The sequence below is a fragment of the Dipodomys merriami genome, unplaced genomic scaffold, assembly GCF_024711535.1.
Source record: "Dipodomys merriami isolate MVZ:Mamm:240054 unplaced genomic scaffold, mDipMer1.0.p SCAF_1, whole genome shotgun sequence".
NCBI classification, from domain to species: domain Eukaryota; kingdom Metazoa; phylum Chordata; class Mammalia; order Rodentia; family Heteromyidae; genus Dipodomys; species Dipodomys merriami.
The window spans coordinates 92207029-92225463 of record NW_027202270.1 but is presented as its reverse complement, the minus strand read 5'-3'; the positions used below and the strand labels follow the sequence as shown (position 1 = coordinate 92225463).

The window sequence follows — 18435 nt, the reverse complement described above, 5'->3', positions numbered from 1 at the left end:
GCAGCAGAGGCCTATTATAGCAAAAATGAGCTTACTCTGCTTAAAACAAAATGCCTGCCATGTGACTGCATGGGAGGAGCTCTCTGCCCCTTTTGCTCTTCACACACAGGAATCAGCCTGGTGTGTTGTCCATCACACTGGGGGTCCTCCAGAGTTTTCCATTTTTTTTTCACCCCAGCTTCAACTATGACAGCTCTGGGCCCCGCCCCCTTGTGAGCATCATTTCCTTTCCTAGAAAGGGAAAAGGGGGTGGGACCAGTCCATTTCTCACCCCTATCTCTGGAGACATCCCCCAGAGGCTGGCCTCTTCCTCCACAGGGGGAGGATGGAGCAACAGCTTCCCCTTCTTTCCAGTAGCTCGCCCCGCCCTCCCTCCCCTCATAAACCACTTACCAGGCCCGCCCATACCTTCCAGTCGTGCGGTGGCGTCCAGCCTGTCTGTCCTGTCCCATCCGTCCTGACCTGTGCCTCCTGAGCCCCGGGACTCAGCGCTGCCATCACCACTGCTGCCAGGTGAGGGCTGACACAGTCAGTGTGGTGCTGAGCCTCATCTAGGCAGTTGGCAAAATCTTGAGGACCAGGCAGCCTGAGGTCAAGCCCAGAAAGGAAGAGTACTGGTCAGTGGGAACCTGTCTGCTGTGCCTAGATGTCTCTCCTGGCATTTGCTGAGTGACCCAGCCCTCCTGGCAGCCACACTCGGGATTTGCCTCAACATGATAAATTCCTCGGACCCCATCTCCAACACCTCCCTCTTGGTGGAGGAGCCTTGAATGGAAAGATTGCTGCTAAGAAACAGGTTCTAGAGGTGGCCAGTGTCCTGGACTGAGGCACTGGCAGGTGGAGGGTGTATGCCAAAGGGACAATACAGTTCATTTTCTCAGAAGGGACCTGCCTGCGGTGGATTTCTCCACTAGATATTTGATTCTTGGATGTGATTTGGTGGGTGTCTCAGTAGTTGAGGGAAGGCTTTTCTCTGCACTGGGGGACACTTTCTTTGGGTAAATCTGAATGAAGTTTCTGGGGGGAGGGTCTCTGATAGGTCTAGGGGAATCTGGGTCATCTGCCTGGGATGATCTCTCTGGAGGGAGGGTTCTAGATGGATTGGCTGGGCATCTTGGGTACAGGAGATCTGAGTGGGTCATTAGAGGTACCTCTGATTATTCCTCCTAGGTGCAATGGAGGGTCCTCGCTCAGATGTGGGCCGCTGGGGTGGGAACCCTTGGCAACCCTCTACCACACCAGAGCCACAGCCAGAGCCAGAGTCAGACAGACGCTATCGAAGAGGAAGAGGGAGAGAAAGGAGGTCCTTCTGGGCAAGGTGCTGTGGTTGCTGTTCATGCCGAAATAGAGATGATGATGATGACTGGGGCCCTGAACCCTCCAGAAATCGAGCCTCTGGCTCTAGAGACCGAAGACCTCCTTCCCGGGGCACAGGTGTAAATGCAGCTGGTGATGGCACCATTCGAGGTGAGGGCAACTGTCCATCTTCACTAAGAGCTGAGAGGCCTTAATGGGAACCTGAGGCTTGTCCAGGCATTTCTAAGGGACCGAGAAGCTAATGAGGGAGGGGACTCCTTGTGGGGACTTTACTGACACAGAGATGTAACCTTGCAGAGGGCATGCTAGTGGTGACTGGTGTGGACTTGCTGAGTTCTCGCTCAGACCAGAACCGACGAGAGCATCACACAGATGAGTTTGAGTATGACGAGCTGATAGTGCGCCGTGGGCAGCCCTTCCATGTGATCCTCTTCCTGAACCGGGAGTATGAGTCCTCTGATCGCATTGCCCTGGAGCTCCTCATCGGTGAGTGGGGCTGGAGATTGGCATTAGTGTCAGAGGATCTTTAAGCTTCTCCCTGAAACTCTCTCTTCTGCCAGATGAATGTCCTCCACTGTGTGTGTGTGTGTGTGCATGCATGTGTTGTGTGCATGTGTATGTGTGTATATGGGTAGTAGGGCTTGAACTCAGGACCTGGGCACTGTCCCTTAGCTTTTTCACTGAAGGCTAGGCCTCTACCACTTGAGACATACCTCTACTTCCATCTTTTGTTGGTTAATGGAAAATGAGTCTCATGGACTTTTCTGCCTGGGCTGGCTTCAAATTAAAATCCTTAGATCTCAGCCCTCTGAGTAGCTATGATTACAAGTGTGAGATACCAGTGCCTGGCTACATTTTGTTGGTGGTGGTCATGGGGCTTGAACTCTGGGCCTGGGTGCTGTCCCTCAGCTCTTCAGCTCAAGGCTTGTGCTCTACCACTTTGAGCCACAGCGCCACTTCCAGTTTTCTGGTGGTTAATTGGAGATAAGAGTGTCACAGACTTTCTTGCTTGGGCTGGCTTTGAACCATGATCCTCAGATCTCAGCCTCCTGAGTAGCTAGGATTACAGGCATGAGGCACTGGCACCTGGCTTGGCTACATTTTTTTAAAGCTTTTGCAAGTGCTCTCCCTCAGAGTCACCCTCCCAGCCCAAGACAAATGTCCTAGGTGTGTCCCTAGGAGTACATCTCTGGGAGACTCTCCCATGTTGAGTTTTCTTAAGCTTGCCACCTTCAAGCTTCCAGAGTAATCAGTCTCAGTACTTCCTCTTCAGGGCTGGCTTTGTCACCTTCAGTATCCCTATGCTCTTCTTTCTGGAGCTGTACTTTCTCCAGAGTGTGGCTGATTCATTGATCCTCTCTGTGTGTCTCTCAATCTCTTGATCTCTAACTCTGACATTTTCCCTCTGAATCTCTGTCCCATGGCCCAAGGCAGGTACCTCCTTCATTGCATTGCTTGATGACCGTTGACTGCCCAGGCTGGTGATTATATAGTTGCCCGGGGCAAGCGACTCCTTGTACCCTTTGATTAGAGCCCATCTTTGCCCACCCTAGCCTCTAATTTCCCAGGTACCCATCACTACCTCCAGCAGAGATGCCCTGGGCTCTGGAAGCTGTGGGCCCAACAGAGCAGAGCAGGCCTTTGGTATCTAGTTGGCCCTTTCTTAGCAGACAGAAAGGGTGGCTCTCTGGATGGTCAGGCAGCACAAGATAGCAATGAACTGGGTCTCCCCTCCCTATCTGTGAGTTCATTGTCAGGGGAACAGGTTTGGGATGTTGGACTAGGGCTCTGCCCTGACAGGCGGGCAAGCGTGGGGCGGACACAGAGCTTCTCTAAGGGAGAATGTCACAGACTAAGGTGATCACCCAATGCAGGGACGGGTGGGACTATAAAGTCTAGGGCTCCATCACTTCTCTTGTCTGAGGTTTACACCATCTAATTGCTTGTTTCTCTATTCTAGGAAACAACCCTGAAGTGGGCAAGGGCACCCATGTAATCATCCCTGTCGGCAAGGGGAGCAGCGGTGGCTGGAAGGCCCAGGTGATCAAGGCCAGTGGGCATAGCCTGGAACTGAGGGTCCACACTTCCCCCAGTGCCATCATCGGCAAGTTTCAGTTCACTGTTCGCACACGTTCAGAGGCAGGGGAGTTCCAGTTACCCTTTGACCCCCAAAATGAGATCTACATCCTTTTCAACCCCTGGTGTCCAGGTAAGTCATCTGGGGTCAGGAGCAGAAAGAGGGCAAGAGGGCAAGGGCTGGTCATGGCTTCTTTCCCTAGGATCTGGTTAAGTGTGTGGTCAAAGGAGAAACTGCTCTCCCATTTTCCAAGGGAGGGACTTAGGCCTGGGGTTGGAAGGTGACCCAAGTCACCTCTCTTGACAAAGGACCCTGGCTCTGGCCAACCATATCCCACCACTACTGATGGGAATCTGCAATCCCCAAAATGTGAAAGTCCACTCTCCCACCCCTTCTAGCCCCCCCAGGTAACAGGCCTCTAAATTCCCCTAAATAGGCCCTCCCTGGCTGAACTGGGACCTGCTCAGTGGGTTTGCACAACAGGCTCCAGAACCAGGCCTGCATAAACTTGCAAAGCCTGTCCCGAAACTTTTTGTACCTTCTACCCTCTTCACCCAGGACCCTACTTAAGTCCCCCCACCTTTCCCCGCCCCCACCCTCCAGCATGCCATGCCACATATCTCCTGAGTCTCCTCAGGTCACCATGGCATCCCTCTTCCACTCTCCATTAAAGTTGATCTGGTCTTTTGAGTTCATTTTCTGCTCTTTCTTTATTCTAATACCCTCATGACTCAGTTTCCAAACAGATGATGCCGAACATGACTACATTTTCTAATAACTTCTGTTGTGCTCCCCCCAGTCCTTGAGAGCAGTCCCCTCATTTTCTTCTGTGGACATACATTTTATAAGCCTTAACTCAGGGAAGCAGTAATGTCTTTTTTGGGAACATAGATGATATTGTGTTCGTGGACCATGAAGACTGGCGGCAGGAGTATGTGCTAAATGAATCTGGAAGAATTTACTATGGAACAGAAGCACAGATTGGTGAGCGCACCTGGAACTATGGTCAGGTAAGGCTAGATGGGGTCATGAGCACTCAGGAGATAGCTGAGAGGGGGGGTTGGTAGGGGGTAATGATCAAGATGCTAGACAAGATCTGAGCTCTGCCGGAGTGGGCTGTGGTCACCTCTGCCCCCTCTTTCTTCCAGTTTGACCATGGGGTACTAGATGCCTGCCTGTACATCCTGGACCGGCGGGGAATGCCATACGGAGGCCGTGGGGACCCCGTCAGTGTGTCCCGGGTCATCTCTGCCATGGTGAGTACTTCTGTGCCTTCCTCCTACCTCCCCGGTGCTCTGCCCCGAGTCCTGCCCTTTCAGATTCTTTCAATATCCCAGCTCTGTACCTGCAAAGGGTTATTGAGGTAAAGAGTCCCACTCCTCCTATTCTTTCCCCTGCTTACCCATACACCCGCCCTTCCTGGCTCCTGTCCCAGTACCTGTGGAATGAGGACCAAGCCCCAAACTTGGCACACCCAGGATTCACATTCCAGCGTTAAACCCAGGGCGGGAGGGGAGGCAGGTGCTAGTGACTGGGGTAACAGTGGGTGTGGCTCCAGTCTGAGGTCTGGATCCTTAGGCATTGAAGATGAATGGTGTTAAAAGGTCGGGGTTTTCCGCTTTCCCCTCAGCTCAGCCCCACCCCATCTTGTCTTGGGCAGGTGAACTCCCTGGACGACAATGGAGTCTTGATTGGGAATTGGTCTGGCGATTACTCTCAAGGCACCAACCCCTCAGCATGGGTGGGCAGCGTGGAGATTCTGCTTAGCTACCTACGCACCGGCTATTCCGTCCCCTATGGCCAGTGCTGGGTGTTTGCTGGTGTGACCACCACAGGTAGTGGAGGGACCTGGACAGGAGTGGTGTGCATCTTACAGGGAGGAGGGAGGAAAGCCAGTCTCTGTCTTTACTCAGCCCAGCCCAGCTGTGGCTACAGTTTGGGGTGCCAACAAGGGTGGATGGTAGACTGGCCTTAATTACCATTAATTTGTGTTAACAACAGAGGCCTAAGGGAGAGGAGGAAAAAGCACAGGCAGGACTGAAGCAGGCAGGTGGCCTGGCTTTCCCTAACTCCAAGTGGTCTGTGGCCCAAAGATGTCCTAGGCCCTTTGGTGGTCCCTGCCCAGCTTGGCAACTTCAGTTGCTTTTTCCTACCTGCTGCCCCTCACCTGATACCCCTCACCTGCCTTCCACCTGTGTGTCCTGAACCTCAACTCTGGCTCCTCCACACACAGTGTTGCGATGCTTGGGTCTAGCCACCCGTACTGTCACCAACTTCAACTCCGCCCACGACACAGACACATCCCTCACGATGGACATCTACTTTGATGAGAACATGAAGCCACTTGAGCATCTGAACCATGATTCTGTTTGGTAAGGTTGGGGCTTGGGTTGGACTGCCCCTGCCTGATGCTTGGACACCAAAGGGAGGGCAGGGTTGGAGACAGGGGAGGCCCCACACAGGCGTCTCAGTCCTAGCCATCCCTCCATGCCCACCCAGGAACTTCCACGTGTGGAATGACTGTTGGATGAAGAGGCCAGATCTGCCCTCAGGCTTTGATGGGTGGCAGGTTGTGGATGCCACGCCTCAGGAGACTAGCAGTGGTAAGGCAGGCTTTACTCGGCTCATGGACCCTACCCAGGACCCCTCCCTAGTATGTCAGCCCCTGAGAGCCTGAGAGCTCACTCTTTGACTGGGCTTATTAACTAAACCACTGTGGGGCTCTTAGGTTATGTTCACCTCTTTATATAACTATTTACCTTAATTTTATTTATAATGGTTACTATATATTCCAGTGGTTCAAATGTCAGGATTCAAGAGTAGACAGTGAGGCTAGTGCTTATAGCTCACACTTGTAATCCTAGCTACTCAGGAGGCTGAGGTCTGGGATTGAGAAGTTCATGAAACTCTTATCTCCAATTAACTATGAAAAAGCCCAAAGTGTAGCTGTGGCTCAAGTGGTAGAAAAAAAAGCTCAGGGACAGAGCCCAGGCCCTGAGTTGAAGCCCCAGGGTTGGCACAAAAAAAGCTGGAAGTGGAGGTATGGCTCAAGTTGGAGAATACCAGTCTTGAATGGAAAAAGCAGTGCCTAAGTACTGGGTTCAAGCCATAGTACTGGTTGGGGAGAAAAAAGTAGTCAATGAGAAGTTTCCCTTCCCTGAAAAATCCATTATTCCTACTTTTTTATTTATATATCATGTGCATACATGTGTGTGTACATACAAATACATATGTATACATATATTTTTTGTGCCAGTTCTGGGGCTTGAACTCTAGGCCTGGCTCTACCATTTGAGCCACAGAACCACTTCTTTTTCTGTGGCTTTTTCTGTGATTAATTGGAGATAAGCATCTCACAGACCTTCCTGCCCAGGCTAGCTTTGAATCTCGAGCCTCAGATCTCTACCTTCTGAGTAGCTAGGATTACAGACGTGAGCCATTGGTGCCAGGACAAAATATAATTATAATTATATAATAATCATAATTAGGACTAGGGATGTAACTCAACCAAAAAACCCTTGAGACAATGGGTTCAATCCCCAGCACTGCAAGAAAAAAATTCATAATTATAATACACTAATAGAATGAAAAAACAGTATAGAATTGAACATAAAATGTATGAGTATGGGCTGGGAAGGTGGCTCAGTGGTAGAGCACTTGCCTTGCATGCATGAAGCCCTGGGTTCAATTCCTCAGCACCACATAAGCAAAAAGAAAAAAGCCAGAAGTGGCACTGTGGCTCAAGTGGTAGAGCGCTAGCCTTGAGCTGAAGAGCTGAGGGACAGTGCCCAGGCCCAGAGTTCAGGCCCCACGACCGGACTCCCCCCCCCAAAAAAATGTATAAGTTCCCTATTTTCTCTTAAGAGATAGGTTTTTGTTTGTTTTGCCGGTACTAGGTTTGAAATCAGAGACTTTCACACTGGCCTCTACCGTTCAAGCCACTCCTTCAGCTTAACTTTTTTTTGCTGGTTAATTGCAAATGGAGTCTTGCAGTTTTTTGCCTGAAGTGAGATTCTCTAGGTCTCAGCCTCCTGAGAGGCTGAAGATATATAGGATTATAAACATAAAACAAGGAGACGTGGATTGGAGAGAGGTTTCAGTTTTCTTTTTCATTTATTTATTTATTTGTTTTTGGTGACAGTGCTGGGGGGCTTGAATTCCGGGCCTGGGCACTGTCCCTGAGCCTTTTTGCTCAAGGCTGGTACTCTACCACTTGAGCCATAGCTCCACTTCTGGCTTTTTTGATGATTAATCGGAGATTGGACTTTCCTGCCTGGGCTACTGGCACCCAACTTTGCAGATTTGTGATAAACACTAAAGGCTCCACTTTTTCTATTTCTTATCCTCCAAAATGAGTATTCCTGGCAACTGCATTACCGCATCACTACAACCCACCTCTCCTCTGAGCAAGTAAGTCTCTTCCTGGCTCACCAACCCTAATAGGTTATTCTTTTAATTGATTCTTTTTTTTTTTTTGTCAGTCGTGGGGCCTGAATTCTGGGCCTGTGTGCTGTCCCTCAGCTCTTCAGTTCAAGGCTAGCACTCTACCACTTGAGCCACAGAACCCACTTCTGGCTTTTTCTGCTTATGTGGTGCTGAGGAATTGAACCCAGGGCCTCATGCATACCAGGCAAGCACTCTACCACTGAGCCACCCTCCCAGCCCGATTCTTCTTTTTTATTAGCATATATTAATTGTAAAAATAAAAGGTTTCCCTTTGGTACAATTAAAACACACATGCGTGCATACATACATACATACATATGAAGAATGACAGGAGAGTAAAAGGCTCTAGTCGGAAGATATGTATCAGAGGGAGGGGTAAAGGTGAATGGAGAGGATGAATGAGGTGAACATGATCAAAGCACTTTTATCCATATGTGAAATAGAATAATGACACCAGTTGAAAATTGTTTTAAGAATTGAGTAGGGAGAGATAAGAGAAAGTGAGGTTGCTGCAGCAATGGTAATGTCACAATGAAGCCCTCCTTGTGTACAATTAATGTATGCTAGTAAAAACCTTACAGTGGAAGTAAGGGGTTTCATTGTGCTATCTCATTCAGGCATATAATGTGCTTAGCTCACATGCAGCCCCTTAGTCACCTTTCTTCCACAACTCCCTGAAATCTGTATTTTTGAAGGTTCCCCTCATTTGGTGTCCACTACACACCCCGTGGGACACATAGGAGGAGGTAGACTGATGCTGTCTGGGGCTCACAGCACTAGGTCAGCAGAAGAATCTAGTCCCTGATTCTCTCCCCTGTTGACATACACTCTCACTTTCCCCAAGTTCCTCTCCTGTTAGTTCTATCATTTACTCTGAGTACTGGATAAAAATCAGAGCCTAGGATGAAGTCAACCTTAGAGAAGAAAGTAGCTCCTACAACTGAGCCCTACAATGTATGACAGAACCTGGCAGTCACTTATTTGCATACACACACACACACACACACACACACACACACACACACTGCACACTGCACACTGTGTGGTAGACCCTTCCCTGTCTATCACAAATAATGTCCCTGAGTTATGCAACCCAGTGATGCCCCTGATGCTAGACCTACCTGGCCCAGGCACTGACTGACCTGAGCTCTACCCCAGCGCTGAGAAGAAGTAGAGTAGATTACAGGCAGCGGCTTTCCGTAGCCAGAACAGTGCTCAGATGAATAACCTTGGGCCAGTAAGTACCCTGTACCTTTGGGCTTTGGTGTTCTTACATGGGACATCATGCATCAGAGAGGGCTAGTAACATGCCTAAAACATAGTAGCACTCAGTAAGTCTGAGTTCCTTCCAGCTGTCTTCCTGATGTCTTCACTGGCTGAGTCTGTTTCCTCATTTGTAAAAGGAGGCCATGGTGTTAGGTGTTGTTAAAATACTTTTCTGTCCGTGACACGTCACTTCCAGTTTGCCCTGTCCTTCAAACTCGGCCTCTTCCTGCTAGCCCACCTCCCCTAGGAAGCCCTCCTAAGTATAATGACAGCCTTTTCTGTCTCACTAGCCCCCAACCCCAGTAAAGAGGACAGAATGACCAACATAGCTGAGGTGTAATTCTAGATCTTTCTGGAATTATGGTGGTGGTTGTCACTCTCTTAGGCAACTGGCAGAGCCACTGTAGGCTATAGAATGGTCTTTTGTGTGTGTGATGCCCCAGTACTGACGTTTGAACTCAGAATAGCCTCTCACTCTTGCTTATTAGCTTTTTCACTCAAAGCTGGCACTCTACTTCTGGCTTTTTTCTGGTTAATAAGAAATGAGTATCTCAGATTTGCCTGCCTGTGCTAGCTTTGAGCTTCAATTCTCAGATCTCAGCTTTCTGAGAAGTTAGGATTATAGGTGTGAATCATTGGCACCCAGCTTCTGGAATAATGAAGAAGAGGAGTGTGCCATATCCTGGGAGGGGGACATCCAGCTTCAGCCATCCCAGAGAATGTGCCTGGCTTGTCCTCCACCCCATCTTTGGGCAGGACAGTTTGGCCTGAGGAAAGCTGACTGGCTCTTTTTTGTTTGACTTCTCTTGATTGCAGTGGGTATCAGCTGGCCCTCAGTGTTTGGGTGAGGGCTGGTGGCCTTGTCCAGAAGCTGCCTGTAGCCAGTGGGTAGATGGGGCTGGTACCCAATGTGGCTTCTGCTGAAGATCTGAGGGTCCCTCTTTCAGCTTCATTGGATCCCTCATCTCTATCCTGCTCCCTCCCTAGGCATCTTCTGCTGTGGGCCCTGCTCCGTGCAGTCTGTCAAGAACGGCTTGGTTTACATGAAGTATGACACGCCCTTCATTTTTGCCGAGGTGAGGGCTGAGCTCCCAGTGCTTTTGCTGCACTGTGTAGTAACCAGAACGCTGGGTACAGCGCTGGATCTACTGGTCTTCATTTCACCACTGACTAGCTGAGTGACCTTGGGAAAGTCACTCAATTTAGTCTCAGTTTCCTCAACTGTAAAAAGGGATAATGATGGCTGCCTTGCTTCCTGTACTTAGGATCAAAAGAGATAATGGGTATGAAACTGCTTCCTAAGTTGTAAAGCCAGCCATGAGCATGATGGATTACTGTTATTAGTGCCAGGTGCACAGCCAGGGCCTCCCTGCTTCTTCCCTGCTTTCTGGCCTTGTATGGCTTGGCCTACAAAGTATTCCCGTTGTATCTTGCCTACTAGCTCTCACCCTCTGGACCTAGCTCTCCTCAGGCTTACCTCACACAATTTTTTCCCCTGCGCTGGTACTGGGTATTGAACTCAGGGTCCAAGCACTGTCCCTTAGCTTTATTTTTACTCAAGGCTAGTGCTCTACTACTTGAGCCACAGCTCTACGTCTGGCTTTTTTTTGTTTTCTGGTTAATTTGAAATAAGGATCTCACAGACTTTTCTGCTGCAGCTGGCTTTGGACCATGATCCTCAGATCTCAGCCTCCTGAGTAGCTAGGACTACAGGTGTGAACCCCTGGATCCTGAATCCTCACATCATCTGATGGCACTCATCCTGCTTATTCCAACAGGTGAATAGTGACAAGGTATATTGGCAGCGACAGGATGATGGCAGCTTCAAGATTGTGTATGTGGAAGAAAAAGCAATTGGCACACTCATTGTTACAAAGGCCATCAGCTCCAACATGAGGGAAGACATCACGCACATCTATAAACATCCAGAAGGTACCGACCCCACCACTCCACGCAGCTCAAGGTCACTGGTGCCTGCTGAGCACTTGTTCACCCACCCCAGCTGTGGCTGGAAGCTCACCTTTGACCCTCAACCCCTAGGCTCAGCAGCAGAGCGGAAGGCAGTGGAGACAGCTGCTGCCCACGGCAGCAAACCTAATGTATATGACACCCGGGACACTGCTGAAGATGTGTCAATGCAGGTGGAGGCACAGGACGCCGTGATGGGGCAGGACCTGACCGTCTCCATTGTGCTCACCAATCGTGGCAGCAGTCGCCGCACTGTGAAGCTGCACCTCTACCTCTCTGTCACCTTTTACACTGGTGTCACTGGCTCCATCTTCAAGGAGACCAAGAAGGAAGTGACACTGGCTCCAGGATCTTGTAAGTGTCCCTCCCCCAACCCTGCCCATAGCTGGCTTAGTACTATGGGGCTGCAGAAATGAGGCCCTAGACCCCCTAGGTCTGTGGAGCTGAGGGGATCCACATCTGGGAAATCAGGCCTCTGTGACACCAGGACTCTTCTTCCCAGCGGACAGTGTGACCATGCCCGTGGCCTACAAGGAATACCGGCCCCATCTTGTGGATCAGGGGGCCATGCTGCTCAATGTCTCAGGCCACGTTAAGGAGAGTGGCCAAGTACTGGCCAAGCAACACACCTTCCGTGTGCGTACCCCAGATCTTTCCCTCACGGTGAGTACTACATTCTGGGGCATAAGGGCTTGTCAGGGAGCCATGGCAAGGGGCTGAGGAAAGCCAGAAAAGTAGGGGGTGGGGCGGGGATGATGCTAAGCATGAAGCAGGCTGACCTGATGAGCCTTTTTTAAGACAACTGGACTTTAGGCCTCAGGTTCCTCCTCATGTCTCAGATTCTGTGGTAACTTTAGTTATGGAGTGGGCTGCAATTTCTTCTCTGTCTTTTGGGAAGTCTGTCAGAGGTGGGACAGTGTGAGGTCCCTGTGTGTTTATGTTTGGCCAGGGTCTCTGATAAGGGGGGGCGTTCTGTTTCTCTAGTTACTGGGAGCAGCAGTGGTTGGCCAGGAGTGTGAAGTACAGATTGTCTTCAAGAACCCCCTACCTGTAACCCTCACCAACGTCGTCTTCCGCCTCGAAGGCTCTGGGTTACAGAGACCCAAGGTCCTCAATGTTGGGTGAGTCTGAACTTTTCTCCTGTCCCTGATGTTGCCTATCTTTTCTCTTTGGCTGCTCTAGGCTTCAGTATTGTTTTTCCTTTTGGATCCACAAAACAGCTTGGGACGAGCTGGCAACCTTTGTGACTCAAGTCAGGGGCTTAAGGGGACCTGTTGGCAGTCCATGCTGCCATGCAATTGTCACCATCCAATTAGGGAACTAAAACTCCACATGGGGTCATTTGTGACCCTTGCTAGCATTTGTACAGCACTGAAGAGTTGACCAGGCACAGGCAGGACTCTTATTTGGAGATTACAAAGGCCCTTTAGAGTAAATCAGAGATCATAAGCCCAGAAACCCTAAACTTGGATTCCAGTTCCATCATTCCTTACTAGGTGCCCTTGGGTGAATGACTTAGCTTCCCTAAACCTCCATGTCTTCACTGTCAAGTGTGGATAACAATAGTACCTGCCCCTTAGATTGTTTAGGCCAGGAGGTGGCAGAAAGTTAGTCCTCTGCTACTAGTTTTATTTCCATGATCAGTCCAGGATTACAAATGAGGAGGCTGGAGCCATACCTTAAAGTCTCACAGCTCATAAGGGTAGACTGTTCTCTACCGTGGTGGCATGTACCAACCAGACTCTTCAGCTGGCTACCTGGTTTGTGCCCTGAGAGCCAAGTAGCAATTCCAAGGAGTTAGCTCCAAGCCACACACAGCCTAGCCCCAATCCAGGACTAGGGGAGGCTCTGATCCCAGGAGGGCACATAGAGCACTTGTGTCCCCTGGCCTGTGGCTGTCATTTCTGACACAGACACCTGAAGCCTTATCCCCACTCCAGAAAAGCACAGAGAGAAAGCGGAGAAGGTCAGAAGCTAACCTTTAAAACCAGCTTTCAGGGCTCCTGACACAGTTTTTTTGGTACCAGCCTATGAAATCTCTAAGTGTAGGAATGATTAAATTAAAGAATTTCTATGACTAGGTTAGAAATATAACTTGTATATACAATATAGGTTGAAGCTATGGAGTAAGTTTGGAATATTAATTATTTTTAAATAATAAAAATGTTGTATTTTGCTTTGAGAAGGCTCCTGAGGGAAAGCAGATCCACAAGAGGGGAGAGGGGTGAAGGACCCCTGCCCACCTGAAGACCCCTACTCCCCATCTTCCCTTATGCCTATTGGTGGTGACCATTAGGTCCGAGCTAGAGTCTCCTCTCCTGATCTTTTCCCCCAGCCAGGACCCCTGGGGATGCTGTGCCACATCACAAAGTAGCACTGTCCTCAGGATACCTTATTAGGGTTTCTGGGTGCCCAGAGAGATGCTAGACAGTTTGCCCTACTAAGCCTGCCCTGGGATGTCTGTCACTTACACCCATGTCATGATGGAGTCTCCCCTGTCCTGGGGACAGACACCTCTTGGCAATTCCACCAGGCCTTTGACTCTTGCCCTCACTTGGAATTAAAGAAAACACCACTGTGCTGAGCCTCTGGAGACCTGGCCTCTGTCCTCAGCTATAGGGCTTCCCTGAGTCTCTCCTGCCCAAGCGCCTGACCTCCACAGAAAACGAGAGGGTTAGATGGTGGCTCCTACTCAGGAATTGCTCTCCTTGCACATTCTGCAGATAGTTAGCTGCTGTAACAAGACTAGAGTGTCCAGACATTTGGGAACTGGAAGGGGACATCCCTGAGCTGTTGGTTCAGATTTATTAGATTCCTAGATGGGTGTTCCTTGGCCTCTCATTTGTACATCAAAGGCTGTGGTATGGAACCCCATTATACCATAAGGTGTGCCACCCGAGTGGAGTGACTGTCCACTTAATAAACATTCCAGGACCTACGCCTCCAGAGGGCTGTTGTCACCACCCAAACAGTCATGGGGAGGCTGGACTTGTGTTCCAATCCCTCAGGAATCTCCCCCAGGGCCTACAATGTCCTTAGAGTGGCCAGTTTTCCTTCTTGGGAATGGATTTAACTCTGGGGAAAAGTCTGAAGTCAGGCTAATTTACAAAGCAAGCAAACGAGCTGGGTAATAATATTCTTTTCAGTCCAAAATGAGGCATGTTGTGAAGGAAAGGGGTGTGTGTGTGTGTGTGTGTATCTTAAATGTCTCAAGAAAAATCTAAAGAGCTTCAAGCTCTGGTGTGTGTGTGTGTGTGTGTGTGTGTGTGTGTGTGTGTGTGTGTGTGTGTGTGTGTGTGTGTGTGTGTGTGTGTGTGTGTGTGTGTGTGTGTGTGTCTTAAATGTCTCAAGAAAAATCTAAAGAGCTTCAAGCTCTGCCTCCATGCAAGCTCTGGTGTGTGTGTGTGTGTGTGTGTGTGTGTGTGTATGTGTGTGTGTGTGTGTGTGTTAAATATCTCAAGAAAAATCTAAAGAGCTTCAAGCTCTGCCTCCATGCAAGCTCTGGTGTGTGTGTGTGTGTGTGTGTGTGTGTGTGTGTGTGTCTTAAATGTCTCAAGAAAAATCTAAAGAGCTTCAAGCTCTGCCTCCATGCAAGCTCTGGTGTGTGTGTGTGTCTTAAATGTCTCAAGAAAAATCTAGAGCTTCAAGCTCTGCCTCCGTGCAAGCTCTGGTGTGTGTGTGTGTGTGTGTGTGTGTGTGTGTGTGTGTGTGTGTGTGTGTGTGTGTGTGTGTGTGTGTGTGTGTGTGTGTGTGTGTGTGTGTGTGTGTGTGTGTGTGTGTGTGTGTGTGTGTGTGTTAAATATCTCAAGAAAAATCTAAAGAGCTTCAAGCTCTGCCTCCATGCAATTAAGGGCAGCTCTCACAAGACCATCTCAGTTCTGATATACCTGTTAGGAGTTGGTTTCTATTACCTATGCATAGGTGCAGGGCATTTCAGCCTTAGTAGTGACTAGTATTCAGCTAAACTCAAAAACGTGTGGCAAGGGCCTCACCTGATACTAAATCTAGCACAGAGATAGGGAGAGATCCTAACATTACCACCTTTTCAAAGAAAGCAGTTTCTGCTGGGCACCAGTGGCTCATACCTGCAATCCTACTGCTCAGGAGGCTGAGACCTAACCAGCCAGGGCAAGAAAGTCCATGAGACTCTTTTTTTTTTGGGGGGGGGGGGTGTCTGATCGTGGGGCCTGAACTGTGGGCCTGTGTACCTCCCTCAGCTCTTCAGCTCAAGGCTAGCACTCTACCACTTGAGCCACAGCGCCACTTCCGGCTTTTTTTTTTCTGCTTATGTGGTGCTGAGGAATTGAACCCAGGGCCTTAAGCATGCAAAGCAAGCACTCTACCACTGAGCTACCTTCCCAGCCCCTCCATGAGACTCTTGTCTCCAATTAACCACCAGAAAATCATTAGTGGAGTTGTGACCCAACATGATAGAGCACTAGCCTTTAGCAAAAGAACTCAGTGACAATGCCCAGGCCCTGAGTTAAGTCCTACGACCAAGAAAAAAAGAAAGCAGTTTTTTTCAGAAACTTTTAATAATTGTAACATAAACTTTCTTTTTCTAGTAACTTACGCCACTAATCCTAGCTACTCAGACTGAGGTCTGATGATCAAGGTTCAAAGCCGGCCTTAACAGGAAAGTCTGTGAGACTCTTATCTCCAATTAACCAATAAAAAGCCAGAAGTGATAGAGCACTGCCAGCCTTGAATGAAAAAGGCAAGGGACAGTGCACACATATACCTACACACACACAATTTCTGAACTGCAAAAATTCAATTATCCTTAAATAGACTTTGGGAGGCGGAGTCAATAGCCCTTAACCTAATAACCTTTAACCTGCATCTATGGAGAAGGGGACAAAAATTAAGAACACAAAATTGAAATCAGTCAAAACATAACCTGTTATATTAACTTGAGGTTTTTTTCTTTCATTTTATGCCAGTCCTGGGGCTTGAACTCAGGGCCTAAGCACTGTCCTTGAGCTTTTTGCTCAAGGCTGACTAACGTTTTAGGACTTCCTAGTCCAACATATTATACACTCCTGCTTCCCATTCTTTGATTTTTTTTTGGGGGGGGGAGGGGGAGTCCAGTCATGGGGCCTGAACTCTGGGCCTGGGCGCTGTCCCTCAGCTCAAGGCTAGCACTCTACACTTGAGCCACAGCACCACTTTCGGCTTTTTTCTTTTGGCTTATGTGGTGCTGAGGAATTGAACCCAGGGCCTTGTGCATGCAATGCAAACATTCTACCACTGAGCCACCTTCCTAGCCCCCCCCCCATTCTTTGAGCTTAAAGGCACATCCAAGACCATTGTGTCCTGCCTCCCTTCATTTTAAACTCAATTCCATTTTATGTACCAGAAAGGGAGGACCAGAAAATTAAGTGACTTGCCATAAGCCGTACACCTAACAAGTAGGAGCAGTTGAAGACTTGCCCAGGGAAACCTCTCAGAAGCAGTTTTCAGATCAATTGCTTTGCCCCACAGAAAACTTATCTTTCTAGGTGACTTTATTGGAGGACTGTGATGGCTGCACAGGATCTGTCTGGCTCCAGATCCCCCAAGGCAGGCTTGGGTTGGATAAAGGCTTGGACAGAGTAGGACAGATTTTGGCAAGTACAAGCAGACAGCACATAAATGTCATCATTTATACAGGATGGGGAGGCAGAGCTAGAATCTCAGGCCAGGCCAGCCCTGCAGAGTGTGACAGTGGAGGTGAGCTGAGTGCAAGGGAAGGCAGTCAGTGGGGCTGGTCCGCAGAGGAATGGTAGAAGTGATTCGGCTATGCAAGAGTGGGGACTGAGTCATGGTGAACCTGTGGTTCAGGTTGAAGAGTGGGTTCTCACCACATTGGTAGCAGGGAAACCAAGCCCTGAAAGGATTTAGTTCACCTTTAAGTGCTTAGCAGAACAGAATGGAAAAGTGAGATGGGAAAGCAAGGAGGCCAGTTAGAGACTGGTAAAAATCAATTCCTAGAGAGCTGGCTGGGAATAGATGAATTCAGAGATCCATAAAGATGGTATGTGTGTGTGTGTGTTCTCCCATGCATGTTCGCATATGCATGTACATACATTCATACCCCCCATACACACATGAACATACATACAGGCATAAGGAATATATGACATATAGTCAACAACATTAATTGCCCATTCTTGGGAAGCACTTTGCTTTGTTGTCTGAGATTATATTCTAAGATTTTGGTGTATTCAAATATTCACTCTTCTTTGGAAAGATGATTGTGGCATTTAACTTACTATCTTAGCAACACCAAAAATGTCTGGCAAAAAAAATGTCTGCCTCAAAGTCTAATTTTGAAGTGTCCTTGGTCTTAGAAGGCTTGATGAGCTTGGACGTATTTGGCAGGGCTGGAGTAGTGGGGATGGAGATGAGGGAGGGGCTACATCCACCGCCCTTGTCCAGGTGAATGTGGGAGTGGGCAGGGAGGAGTCCTGGGATGATGGGGAGATCACTAGCTCAGGTGGCTGGGTGTGGAGCTGCTGAGCTAGCTATGTGGAGGCAGCTCTGGGGCTTAGGCTTTGTCCTGGTGTGGGGGTGGGGATTCCAGCTGAACCCAGAAATGCCTGAATTGCTCCACCACTTGCTCCTTCTTGCCTGGCTACCCTGGATCAGGCTTTTCTTACTCCGCTACCCCCTCCATTCACGACCCTGTCTCCATCCACAGAGACATCGGGGGCAATGAGACAGTGACACTGCGTCAGACATTTGTGCCTGTGCGACCAGGCCCACGTCAGCTCATCGCTAGCTTGGACAGCCCGCAGCTTTCCCAGGTGCATGGTGCCATCCAGGTGGACGTGGCCCCAGCCTCCGGGAGCAGAGGTTTCTCAGATGCTGGAGAGGAGAGCATTCCTATGACATCTCGAGGTGGAGCTTAGCCTTGAGCCTGGAACCTTGGGACTGGAGTCAGATGAACAAGGACACTGCCCCAAGATGGGGGCTCACCACAGAGCGGCTCTCCAGAACTCAGCAGGGAAGACCAGGGCCTCTGGGAAGGAGTTAATTTGCACCTGCTCTGGGTGGCACAGATGATAATAAACTGGTTTGCTTGTTTCTTTTTTTAAAGGAAGTTGCTGTTGTATCCATCCATTAGCCCACATCATACCATGAAATGTGGGGTACAGTGGCATTTCTGCTGCCCTTGGTCCTGAGAAGTGTAGCTAGCAGGTGATAGTGCCAGCTCAGCCACCTGTAAGACAGAATCAGTTCAGAGTGCTGCTGCTGATCAAATGCCCTTTTTTTTGTCAGTCATCAGGCTTGAACTCACAGTCTGGGTACTGTCTCTGAGCTGCTTTGCTCAAACCTAGTGTTCAAATACTTTGAGCCACAGTGCCACTTCTGGTTTT

At 49.2% G+C, this 18435-nt stretch overlaps 1 protein-coding gene across 1 annotated transcript; it reads left to right on the top strand.

The window, feature by feature from the left end:
• The first annotated feature begins 411 nt into the window (after positions 1-411).
• On the top strand, positions 412-17967 carry Tgm1 (transglutaminase 1). Its single transcript, XM_070025808.1, has 15 exons — positions 412-513; positions 1171-1467; positions 1615-1803; positions 3278-3526; positions 4286-4404; positions 4543-4650; positions 5055-5229; positions 5628-5766; positions 5894-5997; positions 10094-10182; positions 10885-11038; positions 11147-11428; positions 11577-11737; positions 12059-12195; positions 17757-17967. The coding sequence occupies exons 2-15, from the start codon at positions 1176-1178 to the stop codon at positions 17965-17967; spliced, it is 2409 nt and encodes an 802-aa protein (XP_069881909.1). The 5' UTR covers positions 412-513; positions 1171-1175.
• Positions 17968-18435: the final 468 nt, after the last annotated feature.